We start from the raw sequence: 12,416 nt of genomic DNA, 5'->3' as shown, positions 1-12,416 counted from the left end.
AACTGAAATTAATAATAAATTAATATATTCAGTAAGTTTGAAATATTCCGTTTGAGCTATTTTGAAAATTTAGCGGGTTTAAACATGTTGTCTAAGATATTAAGCACAGTTATTAATTTTCTCTTAGTTATAAAACTGACTTACAATTTGCATTATCAATAATTAATTTGTACATCTGAAACGAATTAATGACTTAGAAAACAAATGACATATTTACACGCCACATGCACTGTATAGTAAGCATAGAAATAATTGCTTTGATAATGTAATAATCTGAAAGTTCTACAATTCAGGTTTCAAATTCACATTTCGAGACAATATTAAGTACTGGAATTTCGCTTCGCAGCGGAACCATTGGAACAGAGCATGTTTTCTGGTGACACTTCCGGATTCTCCGTAAACATGTCCCCTTCCTCTCCTCGTAGTTTAGGTTGGTTATGCAAACACAATGAAGCTTTACGCTTTATGAAAATGTGCTCTCTGCTCCACAACAGAAGGAAAATGTCCTTGATGGACTGAGCGGGCAAAACAAGAGAGGTATTCTATTCTATTTTATTATTATTATTTTTAATCAAGCATTTAATGGAGAGCTTATCGCATTTCCTTAGGTGTTGGATGTAAAACTTTATGAGTAGCAGTTTGTTTCTAAACTTATTGACCGTTCACGTTATACGGAACAAAATATTTGGAGTTATATTATTTGTACTAATAACAACACTAAGTGTTCGGCGGAGGTGGAAGAAAATTAATTAAAATGTTTATATAGTCATTTAATTTTAGAACCCTGTATTGTTCAGACAGAAGACTTTGGGTAGTAGTTCAGCTACGTTATTGAGAGACCAATCTAGTGATACTTGTTCTAAAAACTGAGCCATTCACAGTTTTAAACGAAACAAGTCCAACATTGTAACACATGAGGCAACTTCAAAAGTTCATGCAGGTACATATGATCACCTGTAATCCTGACAAGTCAAAGAGGTAGATGAGAAGTTAAATAGATAATAACAGTGAGGAGAGAGAATCAATTGATCCTTTTTAGTTTTCTATAAATGAGTTTTTGTTATTGGTAGTATCAAAATTATGGTGGTCCAAATCCCTGAATTTACGCTTTGCTTGTAGGAATACGGAGGTGTAGTGCTGTGCCTCGTGGTGGCGCTGTCAATGAATTAAGTAGGCAGTTGGCGCATGCTCAGTGATGTCTCTCTTTATATCGCAAATATATTTGCTCAATTAAACGTTATACATATTTTTGATATTGCATTGTATGTTTAATAAACGTGACTGATATATTTATTCTTTCAGATTGGCCATAAATGCAGTGAACATTCAGGTTGAGGCAGAAAGTACCATGCCTCACTGTTAGGGGGCAGCGTTGAACCCCAAACACACAACAGGTAACAGGTGATCTTCCTCTACACAGTGACTAAAACACTAGAAAAAATACAATAGATTAAAGTCAGATTACAACCATTCAAGAAGCATTGTACAATAAATACAATGTTCTATATTTTCTAAACGTATGCAGTTGATGATTTTTAGATACGAATTTTGACCAGATCTTGTTTTTCTACTTCTTGCTGATTTTCACAGCCTGAGTCAGTGTTGTGTATATAAATAAGCAGAATGTCTTATCCTTCACCCCATGACCGCACCCGTAAAGATGACCAGGATGACCCCGTTGATCAGATGATATCCCGTACTGGCTGTGCTGAGCTACATTATGCTGTGCAGGAGTGCATGGCTGAACATCAGGACTGGAGAGCCTGCCAGAAGCAGGTTCAGAGCTTCAAAGACTGCATGACAAATTTCCAAAACGCTCAGAAAGAACAGCGGAAAGCCCAATCGCAGACCTCTAACAAGTCAACCAGTTGAACTCACAAATCCATGTGGTTTTGGGATAAGTTCAAGAACTGTCTGTGATACTTTTAAAACCAATCACTGTAATAAATGTCATAATTACCAATAAAAATAATCTTTGAAATTTGATATGGCTTGAACTTGTTTTTATTTGTTGTTTTATCTCGTTTTCAGACAGCTGAAGTTTGTAGGTCATAACCGACTAGTATTTGTAGCTTCTTATAGATTGTCCCACATTCATATTTTTATGAGAGACAATGTAACTGTTTGTGTTAAGATACAGGAAAATCTGCAGGTATTCATCTGTACAAGTTAAATAACTTTTTCAAAGCTAATGGAATTGAGGCTTAAAGACATAACAAGACCAGTAATGAACCAGTTGGACTTCTCCATAGACCAAATTAGTGAAATAAATAAGGTATTTCATAATGGCTGTCAAGGTTTTAAGTTAATCTCATGGGATAAACTGGGACATATATTTTTTCTGGTACGCAAGTCACATTTGCAGCTGTCTGCCTGCAGCTTCTCACATAAACCCCATACAGTGCTGCGGCTAAACAACACTCATGGAACATTAGGTGAGTTGATTTACTTAGTTTTTAGTACATCTGTGATATCAGTATTTCAAATAAATGTCAAAACTTTGCTTTTCAGATGCCCTCTTTCAACAAAAGCCTTGCAGATGAGTGATGTCTTCCTTTAGATCTGTTTCAAACACTTCTGTCATCATTCATCCTCCAGGCTTCTACATTGTTGGATTTGAGTCATTTCCCTTCATATCTGTGTATTTCATCTTCCTGGCATTTGTTTATGTGTTTTCAGTGATGTTTAACTGTTTGCTAATTTATACAATTGCTGTGAATCACAGTTTGCACACTCCAAAGTTTCTGGCTGTCACCAACCTGGCAGTGATAGATTTAGTCTTTAACTCCTGCACCATTCCTGGCATGATAAAGATTTTTCTCATTAAAGATAATTTTATTCCATTTAACCTGTGTTTTGTTCAGATGTTTGTATATTATGCATTTGCAGCTCTGGAGTCTTATGCACTCACTATACTGGCCTATGACCGGCTGATTGCTATATGTTTCCCTTTCAGGCAGAACTCAGTCAACACAGTGCGCAACATGTGCTGCATTATCAGTGTAACCTGGTGTTTAGCTCTTGGAGTGGCAGGATTTTCAACAATCATAATGACCCGGCTGTCATTTTGCAACTCTGTCAGAGTGGTTAGTTATTTTTGTGACTATGCACCTGTGTTTCGACTTGCCTGTAATGATAACTCACTGCAATGGTCCACAGCTTCATTCTCCTCCATTTTTGTCCTTGGGGTGCCTTTTGTTTTCATTTTCCTCACTTATGTGAGCATCCTGGTGACTGTGTTCAGGATGAAATCTGTGGACCGACGAGTGAAAACTTTGGCCACATGTGTTGAACATATAACTGTTGTTGCCATATTTTACATTCCTATTTTTGTTATTTTTGCCATTGGGTTTTATTCTAGGGTAGTTGAACCAGAGAAGAGAGTTCTGAGTCTGTCGCTGGCATCTTGTATGCCTCCTTGCATTAATCCTATTGTTTATTCTCTGAAAACCAAAGAGATCAAAATTAGAGCACTGGCTATCTTTAGAAAATCTAAAGTTAATGCAAAAATCTCAGCAAAATCCAAATCAATCCTCGTAGACTCTAGAAGTAACAAATAACCTAGAAAAAAAAATCATGAACAGCGCTCGTCTCTGCTTTTGCCTCTTCTTTTTGGTTTTTTCGTTGTTATCTTGAATATTAATTTAGATGACGTTTTCAGCGAATTACTTGGTTTCCTGGAAAATTCCTCGGCTGATTTTATTTTTAAATTAGGGTATTTTTTTTTTCTTTACTTAATTCTTATGTAAGGATGTATTTTTCTGTAGTCTGTTGAGATGTCACCACATCTAATATCTTAATATTATACTGTGGTAAAATATTTTGTAATCTGCACTTTGTAAAGTCAATTCAATTTAAGGGTTCAGCCTACCACAATTATCTTCTGAGGCTTGATTTTATGTGTAAATATGATTTAAATTATGTCAGGAATTTGAATTCTCTAAGTGAAAATTGGTTGGAACAGTGCATTGAAAATAAATTTTACAGTGGACAACCTTTGCATTAACTGTTTTATTTCATCTTGTTACATTTACTGTTTAAATTTGACTTAGTTGGTTAATTTAGGTTCTTTGAAGACCCGTAATAAATATGAAATAAAAATAGTTAAAAATGGAAATGAACTTTTATCAGATTGATTCAAATGTTTCAGAATCCTGAAAGATTTTATGCCTGTTCTGCAGTATTTTTATTCTATCATTAAATATTTGTAAATATATTAATAAGTTGGCCTACAATGTTGGAGAAAATTACCAGCATTATGATATGGTAGCTAATGTTGCAAGAATATTTTTTTTAATGTAGAAGTATTAAAAAAGTAAAGTGCAACTTTGATATACGCATTGCTTCATTATTTTATGAATTTAGATAAAACATTGTCTGTTTAAAATACAGAATAATCCTACCAAATATCAATGTTAAAGAAAACAACTGAGTAAATTACAGTTTAGGTGAACAAAACACATTTCATCTTGCTATGTGGACTTAATAGGAAGCAGCAAAATGAACAATGACCCTGAGCATGCCACCAAATTAGTTAAAAGTTGCTTACAACAACATCATTGCTTTAGAGTTGTTTGTGGCTGTATATTAAAAGATGTATGTGTGGAAATCCGTTTGCAAACCAGCCTCGGATACAACAGCTCTGTCAGGGGAAAGCTGTTAAAATTTAGCAAAATATTTTGAAGGAAACCAAAACTGTCATAAGGATTAAAAGGCAATTTTACCACGTAGAGAATATATAAGATATAGATTTCTGAATTTATAGAAATAAAAACATATTCTCACTCTTATTATTCTCACATTTAGCAATTAGAAATAAATTATGGTGATCCTAACTTACAGGAAAATATTGTATGCTGTACAGATCCAATGCTTATGGATAAGAATGCTCATAAGATGTTCACTGTTAGTAATAATTTCATAAGCAATTTCTTATTTGATTCTGAGTTTTTCTCTTTCAAATAAATCCCCATTGTTGGACAGTAAAGAAAAATTTTAAATAAAAGTTAAAACATGCTACATTAGAAACAATAAATATCCTTCAGTGACATCACAAAATTACTAATAAGAAACTAATTTCCCATCTCTTCAACTTTATGTTGCAACATTTCAGAACTTTGGAGCAGATTGAACCATTTGTAATTGTTAACAATGGTAGTTTAGATACTCAGGTTACTAAATCAACATTTAGATAATTAGGACTTTGTACAACAAATGTTTGTCAGAATAAACTCAGTCTTGCTCTCTTAGGGACCAAATTAGTAGAATAAACAAAGTGCTTCACAACTACTTTTTAAATACGTAATGCGAGTTGAATCTCAAGAGAAAGGCTAGGCAGTGTGTTGTTAAAGTATGCAGGTTGCATTTGAGGTTTATTTACTTGCTGACTTTGATATAAGCCGTGCAATATAGTTCGACTTGAATTTGATATGAACCCTACATTTTCAGTTTTCAGATAATAGAGATTGAAATTGAGGATCCATCTTTCAGCAAACGCTGTGGGAATCGGTGATGTCTTCCTTTAGATCTGTTTCAAACACTTCTGTCATCATTCATCCTCCAGGCTTCTACATTGTTGGATTTGAGTCATTTCCCTTCATATCTGTGTATTTCATCTTCCTGGCATTTGTTTATGTGTTCTCAGTGATGTTTAACTGTTTGCTGATTTATACAATTGCTGTGAATCACAGTTTGCACACTCCAAAATGTCTGGCTGTCACCAACCTGGCAGTGATAGACGTAGTGCTTAACACCTGCACCATTCCTGGCATGATAAAGATTTTTCTCATCAAAGATAATTTTATTCCATTTAACCTGTGTTTTGTTCAGATGTTTGTATATTATGCATTTGCATCTCTGGAGTCTTATGCACTCACTATACTAGCCTATGACCGGCTGATTGCTATATGTTTCCCTTTCAGGCAGAACTCAATCAACACAGTGCGCAGCATGAGCTGCATTATCAGTGTAACCTGGTGTTTTATTCTGGTAGTAATAACGTTCACTACAAGCTCAATGACCCGACTGTCTTTTTGCAACTCTGTCAGGGTGTTCAGTTATTTTTGTGACTATGCACCTGTGTTTCGACTTGCCTGTAATGATAACTCACTGCAGTGGGCTGCATCTTCATCCCTCTCTGTTCTTAACCTGGGAGCACCTTTCATTTTCATCCTGCTCTCCTATGTGAGCATCCTGGTGACTGTGTTCAAGATGAAATCTGTGGACCGACGAGTGAAAACTTTGGCCACATGTGTTGAACATATTATTGTTGTTGCTATATTCTACATTCCTCTTCTTGTTATTTTCAGCATTGGTTTTTTTTCAAGAGTAGTTGAACCAGAGAAGAGAGTTTTGAGTCTGTCGCTGGCATCTTGCATGCCTCCTTGCATTAATCCTATTGTTTATTCTCTGAAAACCAAAGAAATTAAAATCAGGACATTTGCTTTGTTTAGAAAAATCAAAGTTAACTCAAAAACATAATTAAACTCCAATCCTTTTCACATTATGACTGAGTAATAACCTGGGAACTGTGTGTAAAAAAATAACAAGGATGTGCAAACAGTAACTGCTGGCAACATAATATACATTTCTCTGAAATTTGGTAAACTCTGTGGTTTGAATTTCAGCACAATTTTGTATCATTGTGTCTTGTGAACAGAAACAATAGCCATACATTTAAGGAAATAAAGTTTTGATTAATTCAATTCAATCTCTATTCTTATGTTTTATACATAGCACCTGCTTGTCCTTTTAGCCGAACAAGTGTACCACTACTTAGAACACAGAAATAAACTCCTATCTGTGTTTCAATGTATAGTTTTGTCATATAAATACTTCATGGCAGATAAAACTACACCTTGTTTCCAAGATGTTTCAGGAGAAATGTTCCACCTATTCTTGTTTGCTATTGTAAAATTGTATTTAGATATATGTCAGCATAATTTATTTGTTGATTTTTGTGATTGTTTTGGCGAAAAAAAATCTTACCAGTCTTTTAAAAATGTTAAGTTTCCTGTTTCTATAGAAAAAATAATTCTAATCTGTAACTGTTATCTGCAAACACATTTACAATCCAAAATGTCTACATGTATGTAACCAACACATTCTCACTCCTGATTCAACATACATTGACGAGTCGGGACAATAATTTTATTTTTAGATAAAAACTTTGACTGGAATAATGCAAAAATATGACACCTGGCCAACATCACTCCTAGCAGTCAAATCTTAACACTAATGTCAGGAAAGCAAAATTTATTCAGCTGGATAAACTGTGTTAGGACAAGAAAAATCGGGTGCTCTTTTTATTTATGTGGATATTTTGTTGGATTATTATAATAGTGGGTCAAAACTACTGGTTTATATTTCTGCAGAGTAAAATGGAAAGAGAACTGCAAAATGTTCAAAGCCTGACCTCTAGTGGTAAAATGGATACAATACAGATTTGGAAACGTCTGAAAACTGACTATGTTACTAAAAGGGTAAATTGTATAGTTACATTTACTTGAGTAACCTCTTCGAAAATAAAAGAAAGAAAGAAAAAGTTCTTCTGTGAGTATTTTTCCTGCTCCATATTTTTTTTAACCTGGGTGATATTTTAAAGTAAATTTTCATACTTGAGGACAAATTCTGGCTATCCACCTCCAGTTATTTCTCTTAATGAAGAGCAGGAATGTTTTAACAAGACTCACTTTATGCAAAAGTGAGATTTCTTTATATACGGTATTCATTGTTTTAATTTGTTTTCTATCTGCTGGGTAAAATCTACCAATTTGAAGTGTAGATAATACTTAATAAGATGTTTATAATGGTGGCACTTTAAGCTCTTCTAACATATAAATGATCTACTGTATTGGCTTTAAAAGTTTTATTGTGAAGAATTTGTGAATTTGTTGTTATTTTAATTTATTATGTTTCTGAACAATGCTTTTAAACACTAAGTTAAACAGCATAAAACTAGGATAAACCAGAGAAATAACAAAAAACTTCAGGATTTAAATTTCCATTTTATATCATATTTTGTATGGTTAAATCACTAAATGATGATTAGTGGCTTCAGTGCAGCACTTAGTCTGTAACATTAGATGTCATCAGTTACTATAGTTTTGTTCTCGTATTTGCGCCACCTGCTTCCTGCAATCAATTTCACTATGTAAACTCTCCGTTGTTATGCCAATATTAATGATTTTTTTCAGTACTGTGATGATGAGGGAGCGGTGTTTTCCAATGGCATCATGTTTCTGAAACTAAAGGTTGAAACAAAATAGAGTGACCGGGTCTGATGTTGGGAGAAAAACTAGTTTAAACCAGTTGTTTTAAGAGAGCTAATAGTATATTTTGGTTTGGAGAGTTCTCACTGTGTCTAATGATCATGACATGGATGCTGCAATGCGTCACAGAGACAATCTAATGGTTTATAATATGAGGTGGCTGAAAGTTCATTACTCTTCCACGGATATTAAACTCTACTGAAAACAAAAGTTATTATTGTATTGTACAAACAGAGCACAATGTGATTAAACCCAGGGAAGTTTCTTTCATTACGAGATACTACATTAAATTAATGTACAGAATTAATTCAGTCTCATAATCTAAAAATCCATTTCAAGGATGAATTCCTCACTTTTCTAGGAAGCTATTTTTACTCTATTGCTTAATGGTCTGTATTTGCTTTTCACTTTATTTAGTGCAGAGGACTCCAAAGTGTTTACACCACATTCAGTCACCCATACACACATTCACACACTGACAGTGGTAAGCATTTCATGTCTTCTAAAAAAACACAAGACTAACTCAATTTTAATTATGTGAAGTGTGATTTCTGCAGTGGGTATATAGAAAGGAATGCTCTTTAACTTAAAAAGGCAAGGCAATTTTTCAATGAGAATTTGTAACTTTATTTTTTATAATTCAGCCTTGAACCCTAGGTGTCCTCAGTTACATGTTTCTATCACCATTTTGCATTTTACCTACATGCTTTCTGCAATGAAACTTTCTACATTGACTCGTCTCAAAAGAATGTGCTGATCTGTACATTCTGGACAGATCAACAGAGGGACAACACTCACAAACAACCAGCTGTAAATACATCTACTAATCACTTCAATTTAGGATCTCAGGTATATTTAAAGTCACCACTATGTTATATAAAAACACCACTGCACGTAAGATATCTTGTATTTAAAAAAAAAAAAACATGTATCTGAAATAAACCATAGTAACAAAAACACATGTGCATACTTAAGATAACATTTTTACACATACCACCATATGATCAGCATTAAAAAAATCAACACAGCAAAACAACAAAACATGATGTAATATTAATTTGTTAAAGTTCTGCCTTAGAGCACTAAGAAGTCCGAGTTTGCAATTGTGTGACAAGTCTGTTTATTTTTTTTATTTTGCAAAGCCTCTTAAAAGCATTTATCACTTCTTTTGTCTTTAAAGCGTATATAATCGGATTTAGGAGAGAGGGAACTATGTGTGATAAACTAGAATTTAATATCCTCATATTAGGATCAATGCCGTTAGCTTGCACTGTTATATTTGTGCCCAGATATGGTATAAAAAAAAGGGCCACGAGAATCAGATGAGAAGTACAAGTTCTCATTGCTTTAAGTCGTTCTTCTCTGGATGCAGTTCTGCTCAGTGCTATAGAAATGCAAATGTAGGTGGCTCCGATCAGTACGGGAGGAATACAAATGACTACAACAAAAGTGAAATTAGCCATTATGTAGTTTATGTATGTATTATTACATGCCAAACGATATGTTGGTCCATAATCACAGAAAAAACTTTGCATTACCACAGATGCACAGAAGGACAGTCGCTCAAGAAGTCCAACCAAGGCTCCGAAGACCATGACCAGAGAGATCCATGAACACAACAGAATTGTAACTATTGATTTCCTTGTTACAATAATGGTATATCTCAATGGAAAGCAAATTGCTACAAATCTGTCATAGGCCATTATGACTAGAGTCCATGATTGCATACTTCCAAAGAATAAAACAAAGAACATGTAACTTAAGCAGGCCTCATAAACAATGTACCGCCTGTTAAACAAAAATGTGTCCAGGAGCTTTGGGATGAGAGCAGTGCTCCCACACAAATCTGTCAGAGCCAGGTTGAACACTATTATGTATCTGGGACTATGTAGAGTCCTCACTAGGTAAATAACAGAGAGGAGGAAACCATTGCCAAGCACAGTCATGATGTACACAAAGCACAAGAAGACATAGTAATACTTAACATGAGGGATGTTGTAAAACCCACCCAGATAAAAATGCAGAGGACGAACAAATGTGGAGTTAAATATGATAGTATTTTCACCCTCTATGTTCATATTTATAACAGGATATACTCACAAAACAAACATCATAACAAGAGGGACAAAGATTGTTGAAAGCTCCTATAGTTTTCTTAACACACTGGAGAATCACAAGTGTGTGCAGCTCTCTGACCTTTTCCATGCTATATTTTCACTTATATAGCTCATCGTTGCTGCATGCTCTCATGTATTGCTCAATGAACGGCCGATGGTGTCATTAACGATATGACACAACACAACATTACTGTTACCAGAGCATAAAATTATATCTAGAAAAAGGAGCATTTACTTAACATCTCGGAAATTACATTTATTGTTAGTATTATTTTTGTTGTATATTTGCATTATGTCTTCATCTGTGTCCATAAATGAAGTAATGGAAAAAAATATTAAAAGGTAGATAAATAAATGTAACTTTCTTTGAACCATCTTCCCATGAATTCTCCATAACTTTTAAGATTTTAAAGATGATATATAACCCAGGTGCAACTGATAAAATGTTTGAGATAAATGGCCAACAATTCTAAACATGTTCCAAAAGTGCTTAATTAAACAGATAATTTCAAGAAGGTAACAATTAATACAGGTTGTCACTAGTAGGCTTCAAGGCTGTGTGTGATTTACATCTAATATGAGATCATATTAATAAATGTTCAATGAGTTGTGATCAATACACAAATAATTTAAAGGTTTTCTTGTCCTTTCTTGAAGTTATAGCAAATACAGACCCAGGAAAACAAGTAGGCATCCAACTATAGGAAAAAAAAAATCATTATTTTCATCTCAGCAATAAATATTTATTTAAAAAATTGCTCCTGGCTTTTTAAATAAGGCGTATAGTTCGATAAAGACAAGAGTTGCCTTTTGTGGTTTAACCTTCAGGTTTTGTACTGGTCACTTTAGTGTTTAGGGGTATTGTACACTTACTGAGTGTTAGTTCACTTGCAGTTGGAGACAAATGTTAAAATGACACTGCTGATGTGTATAATGTAAAAGATCATATAAAATGTCAACTGGTGAATTCAGTGACCCCAAAACACAAAAATTGTAATTTGAACCATTTCAAGTTGGAGCTGAATTAGGAGGAAGTAACAGAAATTTATGTTACTTAATATAAATTATACTTATTTATATTAAGTAAATGTACTTAAGATCAAAACTTGGATCGAAACTTGACTAGTTTCACCTTAGCATATGGGCAGGCTGCAATCGAATTGGTAACTATCAGTCAGTTAGAAAAGATCTTGTGGTTTGGAGAGTGTAGAGGTGTGTTCCTCCTAGAAGTAATATCACAATTTTGGAGTAGCATAGCCCAGTGCTGACTTAAATCTGCTACAGAATCTGTGATCGGACCTAAGATTAGGGTGATGGAAATATGACAAACCAACAGGTCAGGGGTGTCAAACTCCAGTCCTCAAGGGCCGCTATCCTGCAACTTTTAGATGTGCCTCTGCTGCACCACCTGAACAGAATAATTAGGCCATTAGCAAGGCAGTGGAGACCTGATCTACACGAGGAGGAGGTAATTAAACCATTTCATTCCAGTATTCTGTACCTGTGGCACACCTAAAAACTGCAGGACACCAACCCTCAAGGACAGGAGTTTGACACCTCTGCAATAGGGGGTAATTTTTCTGCTAGTATCTGCAAAACGTGTACTCAATCCTTCTGCTCTCTTTCAATATTGACTGTGCTTTCTCCAAACTTTTTTCTGGTGCTCAAAACGTGTCTCTGCTCAGATCAATTCTACACTTGCACACCTCTCTGCTTGCTTGCAAATCATTATCTGCTTGCTTGGAACAAAAAAACGTACCGTTGCCTGGCAACCTCTAAGCCAATAGAATTAAAGTGTTATGCTGGGTGCGTTTGTTTCCTTCAAGTGGGTGTGCCTGTGTGGCTTCTATGATCGTAGCAACCTGCGGCCCCCACTGACAATATGTGCTCTCAAATTATAGCAGAAAAGAAATCCCCCATTTACCAACCTCAGACACTTAATCACCCAATACAAAATATTAAAATGCAATGGAAAACAATAGCTGGTCAATAATTACATAAACAGTTTCAGTCCCGCATGTGAAAGATT

The 12,416-nt window shown here is 34.6% G+C and overlaps 4 protein-coding genes across 5 annotated transcripts; 3 read left to right on the top strand and 1 right to left on the bottom strand.

Moving 5' to 3' along the window:
* The first annotated feature begins 364 nt into the window (after positions 1-364).
* On the top strand, positions 365-1,986 carry LOC122845048 (cytochrome c oxidase assembly factor 4 homolog, mitochondrial). 2 transcript variants are annotated; one of them, XM_044141025.1, is made up of 4 exons: positions 365-537; positions 1,120-1,170; positions 1,303-1,394; positions 1,591-1,986. In XM_044141025.1, exon 4 carries the CDS (start codon positions 1,624-1,626, stop codon positions 1,870-1,872), a length of 249 nt encoding a protein of 82 aa, XP_043996960.1. In that variant the 5' UTR covers positions 365-537; positions 1,120-1,170; positions 1,303-1,394; positions 1,591-1,623; the 3' UTR covers positions 1,873-1,986. The 2 variants fall into 2 exon arrangements, with proteins under 2 accessions (XP_043996960.1, XP_043996958.1); XM_044141023.1 differs by lacking the exon at positions 1,120-1,170.
* A 560-nt stretch (positions 1,987-2,546) lies between these two features.
* Positions 2,547-3,560, top strand: LOC122845319 (olfactory receptor 52K1-like). The gene has a single exon (XM_044141522.1). The coding sequence runs from the start codon at positions 2,547-2,549 to the stop codon at positions 3,558-3,560; it is 1,014 nt and encodes a 337-aa protein (XP_043997457.1).
* A 1,951-nt stretch (positions 3,561-5,511) lies between these two features.
* On the top strand, positions 5,512-6,480 carry LOC122845318 (olfactory receptor 2AT4-like). The gene has a single exon (XM_044141521.1). The coding sequence runs from the start codon at positions 5,512-5,514 to the stop codon at positions 6,478-6,480; it is 969 nt and encodes a 322-aa protein (XP_043997456.1).
* Positions 6,481-9,352: 2,872 nt separating this feature from the next.
* On the bottom strand, positions 9,353-10,348 carry LOC122844843 (olfactory receptor 1500-like). Its single transcript, XM_044140643.1, has one exon. The coding sequence runs from the start codon at positions 10,346-10,348 to the stop codon at positions 9,353-9,355; it is 996 nt and encodes a 331-aa protein (XP_043996578.1).
* Positions 10,349-12,416: the final 2,068 nt, after the last annotated feature.

The sequence above is a fragment of the Gambusia affinis genome, linkage group LG15 (genome assembly GCF_019740435.1).
Source record: "Gambusia affinis linkage group LG15, SWU_Gaff_1.0, whole genome shotgun sequence".
In the NCBI taxonomy this organism is placed as follows: domain Eukaryota; kingdom Metazoa; phylum Chordata; class Actinopteri; order Cyprinodontiformes; family Poeciliidae; genus Gambusia; species Gambusia affinis.
Note: the sequence above shows the minus strand (reverse complement) of the source record. Positions and strands in the feature narration are given on the sequence as shown.